This window comes from Cyclopterus lumpus, chromosome 19 (genome assembly GCF_009769545.1).
Source record: "Cyclopterus lumpus isolate fCycLum1 chromosome 19, fCycLum1.pri, whole genome shotgun sequence".
Lineage (NCBI taxonomy): Eukaryota > Metazoa > Chordata > Actinopteri > Perciformes > Cyclopteridae > Cyclopterus > Cyclopterus lumpus.
The window spans coordinates 858213-870795 of record NC_046984.1 but is presented as its reverse complement, the minus strand read 5'-3'; the positions used below and the strand labels follow the sequence as shown (position 1 = coordinate 870795).

General features: G+C 42.4%; 1 protein-coding gene across 3 annotated transcripts in view; it reads right to left on the bottom strand.

Annotated features, from left to right (window-relative positions):
• The window catches only part of gas7b (growth arrest-specific 7b), a 62822-nt gene that overhangs the window by 14005 nt on the left and 36234 nt on the right, over window positions 1–12583 (bottom strand). Inside the window, exons 4-8 of one of the 3 annotated variants that reach the window (XM_034558854.1) lie at window positions 11198–11286; window positions 8965–9018; window positions 5258–5347; window positions 4530–4645; window positions 4251–4325 (exon numbers count right to left, since the gene is read on the bottom strand). In XM_034558854.1, coding sequence (XP_034414745.1) covers window positions 4251–4325; window positions 4530–4645; window positions 5258–5347; window positions 8965–9018; window positions 11198–11286 — 424 coding nt within the window. The remainder of the gene's footprint in view (window positions 1–4250; window positions 4326–4529; window positions 4646–5257; window positions 5348–8964; window positions 9019–11197; window positions 11287–12583) is intronic. The other 2 variants (XM_034558855.1, XM_034558856.1) reach the window with 2 other exon arrangements.

Genomic DNA, 12583 nt, shown 5'->3' with positions numbered 1-12583 from the left:
ATCCTTGATGATTGCCTTTTGCAAACCTGTCCACATATGGGACATTTTACAATACAGTCTGACTAAAATTGTCCAGAACAATTCCTATTTCTCACAGTCAGATTTAGCTGTCAGCACAGGGACTGACACGGCCACAATTGGTGCTACCTTCAGTGTCACACAGTGTTCAATCAATTTTCTGATATTCTTGTTTTTTTAACATAATTCTTTTTTCTACAAATATTGTCAACACATTCACAAACTTGATTTTTTTATTTGTCTGTTTAGACATTCAGGTCCACATGTGATATGCAAATAGGAGCTGACATTCCAATAATGTTAATATTTTAGACCCCTTTGACCTTTCATACATTGCTTCCACAGCACAATAAGACGAGAGAAGAAGAGAGACTTGCATATGCATTTGTGGTTTATAGTGACATGATATGTTTGACCCAGGAGTCCCGGTTCCCGGGACAGAGGATGTTGTATGTTAACAGATTGTAAAGCCCTCTGAGGCAAATTAGTGATTGGTGATTTTGGCCGATACAAAATAAATCTGCCCTTATTGAACATTTTCAGCCTGTGAAGATGTTATTTCATGGCATCAATAATGTGTTTATCTCGGGCCACAGGTACAGTACAATATGTTCTCTATCTAAAAAACATATGATTCCAAGCTGCAAACGTTGCACCCCTCTAAATATTCACACATTACATCTGTCGTGTCTCCACTGTCTCACAGGCCCCAGTGACACACAGTCACAGTTTTGAAAATACTACTAAAATGTATCTCCTGCTGTGTTCTCCCTGGATTCAACAGAACTGATACAGTGGTACCAAACAAATGGTAACTTCAGGAATAAATAGACGGCGGGTTCTGGGCTGCGGTCGGTCCGATGGTAGGAACTGACCAACAAAACAACGATTGTCCTGCCTGACAACAGAGCTGGCCTGAGGGAGAGAATAATGAAAGGATTGTGTTGCACTTTGCTGGTTGTGGGCAGACTGAGCCGGATGGCCTAATCTGGATTCTATATAGGACAATTCCATCCCACTCTAGTCCTCTATTACCATGCTAATATGAACAGGGGGCATTTCATATGCATATAAACAGTGCAGGGGAGGGTAAGCCGAGTTAAAACTTGTTTGCACACTGTCTCATTTGCACGTTCGCACACTTTCTTGGTTTTATAGAAATGTTAAGGGAACTGAAGTTAAAGTGAGCCTAAGTAAATTTAGCAGAATGTACCACCACAGTAGCCCATGCAAAAGAAGTGCTAGCTAACATTAGCCACACTGTGGGGGTTTAGTAGTCCCACTCACTCTAAACTGAAATCATTATAAATATTCTGAAACATATATTTCCACATGTAAGCATGTTATTGGGAATAACATTATGACTTTTCCTCTTGAAACTGGTTCTAGTCTGATGTTGTGGTGCTGCAGTGACATTTTGTCCCGTTGCTATGCACTCTCACTGTGTCCTGAAGGAATCTCTTAATAAAGATAAGTTTAATAACGGCGTCTGTACAGATCACAGCTTCGTCTCTTTGTGGGTGTCTTTAGCCGTCCGTGGCCTGCTCAGCTTCCTGTTAGCTTGCGTTCCATGTTCCTGCGTTCCCTCAGAGAATCAGACAAAGACTAGCCCTCAGCATGATATCCCTCTGCTGTCAGACTGGAGACAAGAGGAGAGGTAGCAAGCTCTTTCTCCCTGCAGGGTTTCCCTTCATTCCCTTTCCCCTGCAACCCCCGACACACACAACTAAATGTCTGCATCCGCATCTTCACTCTTCCTCTCCTCCCCCCCTCCGCTCCTCTGTTCTCTCTTAATAGCTGAAGTATGCTGCAGGACGGAGATTAAAGCATCTAGTGATTTACAGGAAGGCCATGCTACTTCACAGCATCACTGACAGGGCCTCCAGACCCACTCTCACACCAGGAAGTCTCGCCTGGTTGTCTAGTTGACTGGCAAGCTCTGCCTGACCGGCCAATTGACCGACTCCTTTGACATTGGTGTTTATTTCCACTGAGACTAGGCTTTAAAAGTTACATAATGTAACTTCTAAAAGAGGAAATGACAAATTCTTTGCCGTATTAGTTGTATACCTTAGCACTGCACACTGCTTCAGCCTGGCTTGGTTGTGTATGACCAGTAGTTTATGCTCATGTTCCTTTGAAAAGCCTTGGCCGTTTCTCAATATGCGTTCTTGTCCGTACTTGTGTTCTCGTGGACTTGTGAAACGTCATCAGTCGCGGCCCAAGTACTGTTCCAATTCAAAAGTCCGCTTCTCGCAAAGCACGGTAAAAATGCCCGGATGTGACTTGATCCGCCCAGTTCCCAAAGGATGCATCAGAGGAGACTTGTGCGTACTTTGGACAGCCAATATCCCACAATGCATTTCGCACCAGAGACGGGGAACAATGGCGGAGGAGAAAATACTCAAATGGAAGTTGACTTTTTCTAAATCTTGTTGTTGAGTCACGGAATGATATTGTAGTATGTTTTCAGGCGAGAAGTTATTACTTTAAGCATCAAATCCGTTGTCGGTTTGTCGAGATTCCGCCGATAAAAAAATATGCGCCGACGGTTTCGGAGATTTGAGGTCCGGCTCTCGGACCGGTGAGCCTGCAGCACCGGGCGGTCAGCGCTCAGTGAGGCCGCCGAGAACAGCCTGATGTCGGCAGGACTTTAAATGATCCGCTGGCTCTGATGTCTCCGTAGCGGTTACACATGAGATATCATTAAGGTTTAGAGCACAAAGAGTTTATTATTATTTGTTAAACCCTCTAACTGAGGGTTGCAATTACATGTGTTAATATAACTATATATATATACACACATTTTAAAAACACACAATTCAAAATAAAATAATTATATTTGAAAGGAAAACGAAAAAAGCAGGGTTGTCATATTTAATTTACAATGAATAATTGGAGTAAACTCATGAGCACGAACAGCTGACGTGATGACGTCATCAAGTTCGCTGCTGTTCCAATTGCAGAAAGACCGTCCTGGGTCCTCCCGGACTCCAAAAGAACACAAGTCTGTACTTTGGATTGAGAAACGGCCCATAACTAGAATACATTACCCAGGGGCTCTGGGCTACATGATGCAAGCTAGCTTTTCTGTTTTCACTCTTGCTTTGTGTAAAATACATTACATGATGTTCCTAACATTAAACTCACTTCCTCTCTCCAACAGGGCAAAGCAAAGAGAACTGGTACACACCTGGTACAGAGTCAGACATTATTATTATTTTATGTATAATATAATCACGCATTACTCTTTGGAGCAAGAGCTTATCGATGTAGCTTTAAAAAAAGCACAAGCTACAGCTACATGTAGCCTACAGCCGCCAGCTACCATGTGAACTCTGGTCTAGATGAACATCCAGTCTTTTAGCTCGAGGAAGCTCTTCACTGAGTTGTGAAGGCCCATCTGACCCGAGACCTTCTGCAGCCTTTTCTAAATACTTGTATTCTTCTCTTTAAAGTACATTGATGTGATGAACATCAGTAAAATCCCCTTGTATCTTTAATTTTCTACAGAAATATAGGACTATGAATATGCAAGAAAAGAAAGTACTGACTGTTATTCTTTTCCTACTTTGAACAATGTGTGTAACTGACATCATTTAGCCAGTTTGCTGACTTTATGACTTGCATCTACCTATGCTTCTGGTGAATCTTCTAGAATTCATCATTATCCTCTAACTGTCCCATTATTATAAATCCCACTGCTTATGTTGCATAGCATTCCAGAGCTAGGATTGGCCAGGATCCATGCTTCTGAAAGGCAAACATGTTGGATTACAGATCCAATCAAGGCAACAAAGACACAATGAATCATACAACAACGATGTATTGATTAGTCTGTATTTCCAGATTAATTGTGAAGTTGATCAAAATAATACGGAAGCTGGGACCAGAGAATGTTTGACTTTTGTGCTTTGTTTCTTTCGAGCCATCTATACATGTCCCAGGTTGTCAATTATCTGATACTGAATATCCAATGCTTCATAGCTGTTGTTCTGCAGCTGACCCTGACCTTTGACCCTCCTGGTAAGAAATATGCCCTCTATGGTGCAGTAAAGTATCACATTCATATTATTTACAAAATATGCATCTCCAAAGCGTCTGTACTGTGGAAATACTGATTTGACTCGTCGTTTTAAATGTTTTAAATGTTGATTCAAATTGTCCTAACCGGCCATATGTGTGACAAGGTACTCTATGATGAGACGGCTTCATCTCTCTCCTTCACTCACCCTTCTTCCTGGCTCGCTAGAGGGATCTGGGAGAGCTTGGAGAGATTCTTGGCGTATTCCTCTTCTATCTTTATCCTGAGAGGGAAGTAGAGAGTTTCATTAGCACACAGCTTTACGCAATCTGGCTGTGTCCAAGTGCGTTTCCTGTGTTGTGCAAAACAGTGATGCACATGTACGGGCACTGAAAAGGGGAAATGGTTTGTTCTAATGACAGCTCTTTGGTTGTCATGGTACTCTGAGGACGAAGTGTGGAACAAGACAAGGAGAGATGGTGGATACCTTTCTCGTATGAACTCTGCCATCTCTTTCTGCATTTGCTTCCCCTTCAGCTGTTTTTGGAGCAAAACCTCAAATCCTGTGATGCAGCCGTTGCTCTGGGGATCCTTCTTATCAGTCTACGAGATAAACACAGCAAGCAAACGAGGAGCGCATTGAACAAACACTTAGCAGCACATGAACACACACCTGTTGCATGCTGGGAGAGAGACTGCATTAAAGCACAACAAGGCAAGTCCATCTCTGTTGTGATAGGTCTGATCTGGTATTAACTCGATAAGGTATTTATGTTGCTGAACACCTTTAAACGTTCATATTCAATTCAGCAACAGGCCGCTGTGATACTCCCACTGAACACTATCTGTCCACCACCAAGCCTGCATTGTGAGACTGTTGTACTGACATGAAAATAGTTTTTTGAAAGCACTATGTAGTGCATTCATTTAATGACTGACAGTAGAAGTATATGTGTAATACAGTGCACTATGTATTAGATAGAGATACAACCTGGGAGTTAGCTGTAGTGCATTTACGCCATGTGTTTAGTTTATATGTGCACTGCAACGATAGATGTACAGACAAAAATCACAATCATTATTTCTAAAAGATAAAGAAAAGTCTGAAATTAATATAATTGTAATTCCAGAACTCTAACCCACAACTTGTGTTAAAGTTCTGGTCTTGATAAACCCCTTAAGCCATTAGCCTCTTAAATGCTAAAGTGAATTTACCCAGAAGAAGTCACAGTAGCTCCATTCGTTTGGTTTCAGCAGCTGTTGCTCCGGCATGCATGCAAGGGACGGGAAAGTCACACAGTTTATCTGTGTGAGAGAGAGAGAGAGAGAGGGGAGAGGGGGGTGAGGGGAGAGAGAGAAAGAGGGGTGGGGAGAGAGAGAGAGAGAGAGGGGTGGGGGGAGAGAGAGAGAGAGAGGGGTGGGGGGAGAGAGAGAGAGAGAGGGGTGGGGGGAGAGAGAGAGAGAGAGAGTTGGAGAGAGAACGAGAGTGGGGAAAGAGAGAGAGAGAGAACGAGAGTGGGGAAAGAGAGAGCGAGAGAGAGTGGGGAAAGAGAGAGCACAACAGATAATCAGATTGGGCACATTATAGCTAGTGCTCCATGTGTTGACAGACTTATACTATGGTATTCAAGGTAGTCACACAGTTTATCTGTGTGAGAGAGAGAGAGAGAGAGGGGAGAGGGGGGTGAGGGGAGAGAGAGAAAGAGGGGTGGGGAGAGAGAGAGAGAGAGAGGGGTGGGGGGAGAGAGAGAGAGAGAGGGGTGGGGGGAGAGAGAGAGAGAGGGGGTGAGGGGAGAGAGAGAAAAGGGTGGGGGGGGGAGAGAGGGCAGTGAGGGGGAAAGAGAGGGAGGGAAAGAGAGATAGATAGAGGGAGAGAGAGAGAGAGAGAGGGAAAGAGAGAGAGATAGAGGGAGGGAGAGAGGGGGTGTGGGGAGAGAGAGAGAGGGAAATAGAGAGAGATAGAGGGAGGGAGAGAGGGGGTGGGGGGAGAGAGAGAGAGAGGGAAAGAGAGAGAGAGAACAAGAGTGGGGAAAAAGGGAGAGAGAGAGTTGGAGAGAGAATGAGAGTGGGGAAAGAGAGAGAGAGAGAACGAGAGTGGGGGAAAAGGGAGAGAGAGAGAGTTGGAGAGAGAACGAGAGTGGGGAAAGAGAGAGAGAGAGAACGAGAGTGGGGAAAGAGAGAGCGAGAGAGAGTGGGGAAAGAGAGAGCACAACAGATAATCAGATTGGGCACATTATAGCTAGTGCTCCATGTGTTGACAGACTTATACTATGGTATTCAAGGTAGTCTGCACTTGGTTGCTCTGGCAACACTCTCATCTCAGCAGCTCCGACAACACACTAAAGTAAAAGAGACATTTCCAAACGGATCCAGTATTGTCGATTCATATTTCTATCCGCCCATCCTTGGGAACACTTGTCTATGCAGAGCCTTTGTGGTTTTCAGCCTTCTGGGCTTTATCAGTCAGCTCTTTACCACACCACTCTGAACTTCTGCTCTGGCTCACAGCAATCAGCATAATGATTCCCAGAGATTTACTTTAATTATCTTGGTGCAGTTAATTGTGTGCTCACTCCGCCGGCAGTAGTGATGTTGGGTCTGTTAGCTGCAGGTCTCCCTGCTGTGTGCTGCTGGGTTCTGCTCTGGGGTTTCACTCATTAAGACTTAACACAATGTGTCACCCCCCCTTTTATATAAAATACTCAAATATATATATATATATATATATATATATAATATAAATATATATATATATATATATAATATAAAAGCTAATACAAATACACACAAGTATCTGGTTTGACAATTCATCGCTTCCAGGCTTAGCAGAGCAAAAACTCTGGTTTACCATTCAAATGCAGAAGTGGCTAGGCAGATTCTTCAGCGGCCAATTCAATTTTTCATGACAAGGAAAGGAGTGAACGAAATGAAAGGAAAGAAACCACACAAAGAAAATGAATCAAAAGCCATGTCTTCAAAATAAAGATACAGACAGAGACCAGGTTTAGCAAAGACTTCAGGCCAAACAAAAGGAGCTTTCTCTTCTCTGACATTCATTCCAATTAACCTCAGGAAGAGAGAGCCTGCAGCCTGTTACTATTAAAAGAAATTCAGAGGCACCACCAGAGTCGAATGCCAAAGACTCGCCTTTCAAAGAAGATCAACAAATATAGTTCTGCTGATGACTGTTCCACAGTCAATATTCAGATTGAAATACAAGAAGAAAAAGGCCTCTAATTCAACCATATCTTGATTTATGAAGCTTATAATTTGTTGGATGCTGTGGCTTCCTATTTCATCACTGCTGAGGTCCAGAGGTTGGCAGCTTGAGGGGCTATAAACTGCCCCCCGCTTCCTTTGGTGAAGATGAGCGGAAGGCTACTTCCATCAATCTCCAATGAAAGCATTCACGCACACACTGCATCCGGCACATTCAGTCATCTCGATCAACTATTAAAAACACTTGAGCTGGACAGAGGGATCAGATATCCAGGTGTAAATGTAATCAGCTTTAATCACATCGAGATTCAATGTGGATACAAGGTGCATTTTAATGCCAAGTGTACAAGGGGTCAGAGTTAACTTTAGCTAAAGCTGATCTAAGGGCTGAATCAGGTTTGCCCTGGTCCAGCCCCTAGATATGCTGCTATAGGCTTATAGTCTGCTGGGAGACATCTTAGGATACACTGAGCACCTATCTCCTCTTCTCTCTCTACTTATGGATGAATTTACATCTCTCCATTGCACCTTATTAACTCTGCTTCCTCCCCGGAGTCTTTGTGCCCTCTCGCCTCATAGGGTCCATTGGACCTGGCAGTGTCTGAAGCTGGTCCTGGGTCCTGCCTCCACTGTTTCCTTGCCTGGGTCTGGCCTCTTTCGCGATGCCTCCTGCCTAATGGGCCGGTCTTCTGCCTCCGTGGCCCTGCCTCCTGCCGTGGCCCTGCTGAGGCCCCTCCTCTCTTCCTCCTTCTGTTTCATGGATTGTGGAGGTCTGGATTGTGGTCCATGCCTACTACTCATTATTCATAATTTCTGTCATATTAATTGAATGTGCTGTAACATTGTTCAAGCTGTACACATGACATCTATTGCATCTGTCCATCCAGGGAGAGGGATCCTCCTCTGTTGCTCTCCTGAAGGTTTCTTCACTTTTTTCCCTGTGAAAGGGTTTTTTCTATTATTTGGGAGTTTTTCCTGATCTGATGTGAGGTCAAAGGTCAGGGATGTGTACAGATTGTAAAGCCCTCTGAGGCAAATTCGTAATTTGCGATATTGGGCTATATAAAAAAAACTGAATTGAAATTGAATTGAATATGTGCCGTAGCCAAGGGTCACATGACCTCTTTGAGTCTTGACCTTTAGCACAGTAGCAGCTGCAGTTCAAGTGGTACCAGAGTAGTTCTCCTCACCCCTCTTTCTCTGTATTTCCTCTTATATCCATCTGCTTATCAATAGCATCACCGTGGTTGCTATGAAAGCCTCCGCCCCCATCTCTTTATCCCAAGCTTGTGGTTATAAATGTACACTAAGAAAAGAAATCTTGAGAAAATAACAGCCAGGGGGTAATCCATAATGCCACAGCAGCAGCACCTGTACAGTACAGAGGGTAAGGCCCAACAGGAAGCGATGACCTGATAACTGACCCATTTGGATGCTGAATAGGATGATGTCACTGTGTATCTGTAAGCACTTCGGATGGGTAGAGATAGAGAGAGCAACACTGAAGAGCAACTGTAACTAAATTTACTGCCGTCCTATGGTCACTATATAGTGTGTACATAGTCCCAATGTCTTAAATATGTATATTCATGTATTTTATGTCCACAACTGATGCAGCAAACATGGACAAATTAAATCCCACCTGGGTAATCTACACTCAGAGCCATGTTTAGTTAAGAGTTCCCCTTAGTTGCCCCACTCACCGTGACCGTGGTCTCCTTGTTCTGTTTCCTGGTGGGAGACGTTGATCCTGGGCTCTGCGGAGAGAAGGACGCTCCGTCAAAACCTCCGTCCTTCGTGTAGGACATGACTCCTCAACATACACACTCACAGCAAAACAGTTATTTTCCTGATGAGTGCTGTTGGCGTCTGTCTGATGCTTTCTCTCTGCTGCTGGTGTGTGTGTGTGTGTGTGTGTGTATGTATGTGTGTGTGTGTGTGTGTGTGTGTGTGTGTGTGTGTGTGTGTGTGTGTGTTGCTGTGCAGAGTAGGGAGGATAGTTCTGCAGAGCAAAGCAAAGCATGGCTGGCTTTCTCTCTCTTTGTGTGGGAGTGTGGATGTATGTGTGTGTGATTTTAAGCTGAGAATAGAGTCATTTCCAGTGTCCTAAGTTAACCACCAGAGTGATAACAAATGGAGGGTACAGAAATTATGAGAGAACAAATAAATATAAAAGTAGGATGAAAAGTAGAATGGGGATTCTCCAAAAAATTAAAGACAGAGAAAAGATGCAATAATGAGCACTTATTCACATTTTTTTAATGACTGTGTGTGTGTGCACGAGAGGAAGAGGCAGCCAAGGAGAAAAGGGAGGACACAGAATGAACACGTGGTGGGTGGATAACTGCACCCTGACTGCTTGGTTAATTATGATCAACGGAACAGATACTGGAGGAGGGATTAATCTGCTCTAACTGCCATCAGCCTCTTCATTAATTATGAGAGAGATCTGAAATGTGGAAAGACATCTTTGGTATGACACATTTTTATGACTCTTTAAAGATGCTATGCTAAAGCTGAACTAATCAATATTTGGATTAAATGATTACATGTAATAGGAAAGGGGAATTATCAGTTCCCCTGACGTCTTGTAGCCTGTTGTTTTGGTTTCATCCGCCCTTTTCAGGCCTGAGATTAGATTCACTCTCAAAGCTCTCATCAACTTTGTTTGCAGGAGAATCTGACTGCAGCCGCGGCTGCTTTCATTGTGGCTCATGGGATACAAGAACGCCCACTTTCACTTCTCCTCTATTTTCTAAATGAAGCTGAGGAATACTGGGTGTGCTAGCTTGCTAACGCTAATTTGCGGTCTGATAAACTGTTGCTAACAGTTCCATCAGTATATCCATGTACCATCATTCATATTCATCTGAAGACAGCAAACCAGTATGAGCTTTATTCATATATTATGACACTGTTGAATAGTCTTTGTAGGCTTTGGGAGGACATTATCACATTAGCATCAATAAATGTTGAATCGCTTGTTCGAAGCTAGCTAGATTGGTTGGTAGAGAGTTAGTATAAATTACTTATGTTCATGTTACACTATAGTTAGCTTAGTTTGCCCCACATGTTTCAAAGTCACATAATGGTACGATTATTTTCAGGAAAATTAAGTTTTGTACAACTGGTTCTGGTTACTGGTCGTTTCTGTTCTACATAAACCATTGAGCTATGTACTACAATTAGACCCGCCTTGAAACAGAATGCAACCGTTTAGAGAAAACATTTTCAAATCGACTGCACTTAGATTTAGCAGCTAAAGGGACAGATTATTTTCTCAAGAGCTGGTGACCAACACATAAAATTCAGACTCCTTTTAGCTAATGTTAGATCAGGTGGCCATAAACACAACAGCAAATGACTTGCTTTGTGTCTGTGTGTGTTTGTGTGTAAACTATTTGCTGATATATTAGCCATCATCAACTTTAGAAGGTCACAATGTGTCAAATGTGTCATTTCCAAAAACTGAATACTGCCGCTTTAAAACTTTTATTAAAGATTAAAATGACGGAAGATACAAAGTACTTAAACCCAGCCTTTGTGAAATAAAACTCTATGGACAGGGTCTAAAATTAGCACCAGCCACCTGCCAAAATGTGGGTAAAAGGTTAGGCATTAGTGGATACAGCTACACCACCTTTTTGGTTTTGATTGACAGCTGACTGTCACTCTGCACTCAGGGGCTCTCACTAAATTAGCCTGATTAAACATTTGCAATCATGCTCTTCTCAGCTCGCTCTCTCTTCTGCTGTTACTTTGTTGACATCATCAGGGGTTATCTCAGTTTGTCCATATGCAAATTAAGTGAGAAATGGCGCTGGTGTAAAACAGGAAGTAGTATGGCCAGAGTTTATGCTGACTATGCTTTCGACTGCAGCTGGTGTGTAACATGCTGTAAAGGAAAAGGAATAAGAATCAGTCAGACAGCTTTACCTGTGGCTCTGTGCTGCTCTTACTAACCAGACTGTTGTGTGAATGTTCCACATGATGCAAGGGACTACCACCTGAGTGAAATCCATTCACTGGAGGGACATAAGAGAAGGAGGGAGAGATCAGGACAGAAAGAGAGAGAGAGAGAGATTTCATTAGTTCTTTGGTGTCTGCAGATGGGCTGTAAACTTGTGCTGATCCAAGGAGAATTCACTTATTTTTATGAGTAAGACCCAGCCAGTGCTGAGCTGTCATTTAGTTTTTGTAGCTAGATAAATGTCTTTAATACGGCAAGCACAGATAGTCAAAAACAGCTCTAGATCTGGATTGGTTTAGGCTAGCTATACATAAATCATGACTAAGTTTGTTTGTCAAGTCCTTCCTAAGTTAACTGATTGTTAGTTTTAAACTTAACTAATTCATGTCTTAGCTATTAAAGACTATACTATGGAAGTATACAGGAAGTTGCAGTAGCATCACAAGCTTATTTTAATTGTAAATACCATGAGTTATATTAAGCAGGAAATGTCTATTGCTAAGCTAGCCCACTTTACATAGTTTAACTTAAGGTTGTGTAATTTATTATTTTGCAGCTGTAGAGTTGTAATAGGTTATTTTGACTTGCACATGCACATAAAGATAGTCTTGTGTTTTATATTAATACATAATGGAAGTATGATAATTAATAGTGAATATTGGTTAAAATAGTCTGCAGAAATATGTTGTAAAGCATGAGATTATCATAATCTATTATTGTGACTGTTAATAAATGTATGCATTATAATTGTATGATGCATGAGAATGAATGATAGTCTATTAGTTAGATGTTGTTAAAATTGACAGCGGAGTGGGAACCCATGACGTTTTATACTGAAGGCAAGATGAGAGGTTTTATTCTGAAAAGAAACTCTTTGTCTTGACCGGAAGTGTGACGTTTGACCCCGTGATCTTTGTGATGGCCTTAAGCCAACCAAAGGTAATGTGTATTTAACCCGACGAATTACTAACATTTAAAGGTGTTAAAGGCGTGACTGAATACTTATAAAAGGGATTTGTACTGAGGGAAACGTTCTCTTTTTTACTTTTCTTTCGGCTTGAATTGACCAGACAGCTCCCTACTTCACGAGAGAAAGTGATTTAGTCTGTGGAAGTCCGTTCAACCGGCCCTCACGATCGTGAACGTATTATTTTGTCTGGTACTTTTTGCCATTAAATATTGTTAATTTTTAACCTATTGAATCCTGACTTTTCCTTAAGCCCGAGGCGTCCAGTATACACAGCTCACCTTTTTCCTACACAGCCTATGAGGTGAAATGTAAAATCTTCCCATTTGGCATGGTTATTAAGCAGCATTTTGACCCAGTGTCAGGTCAGATATGTCAACCGTAT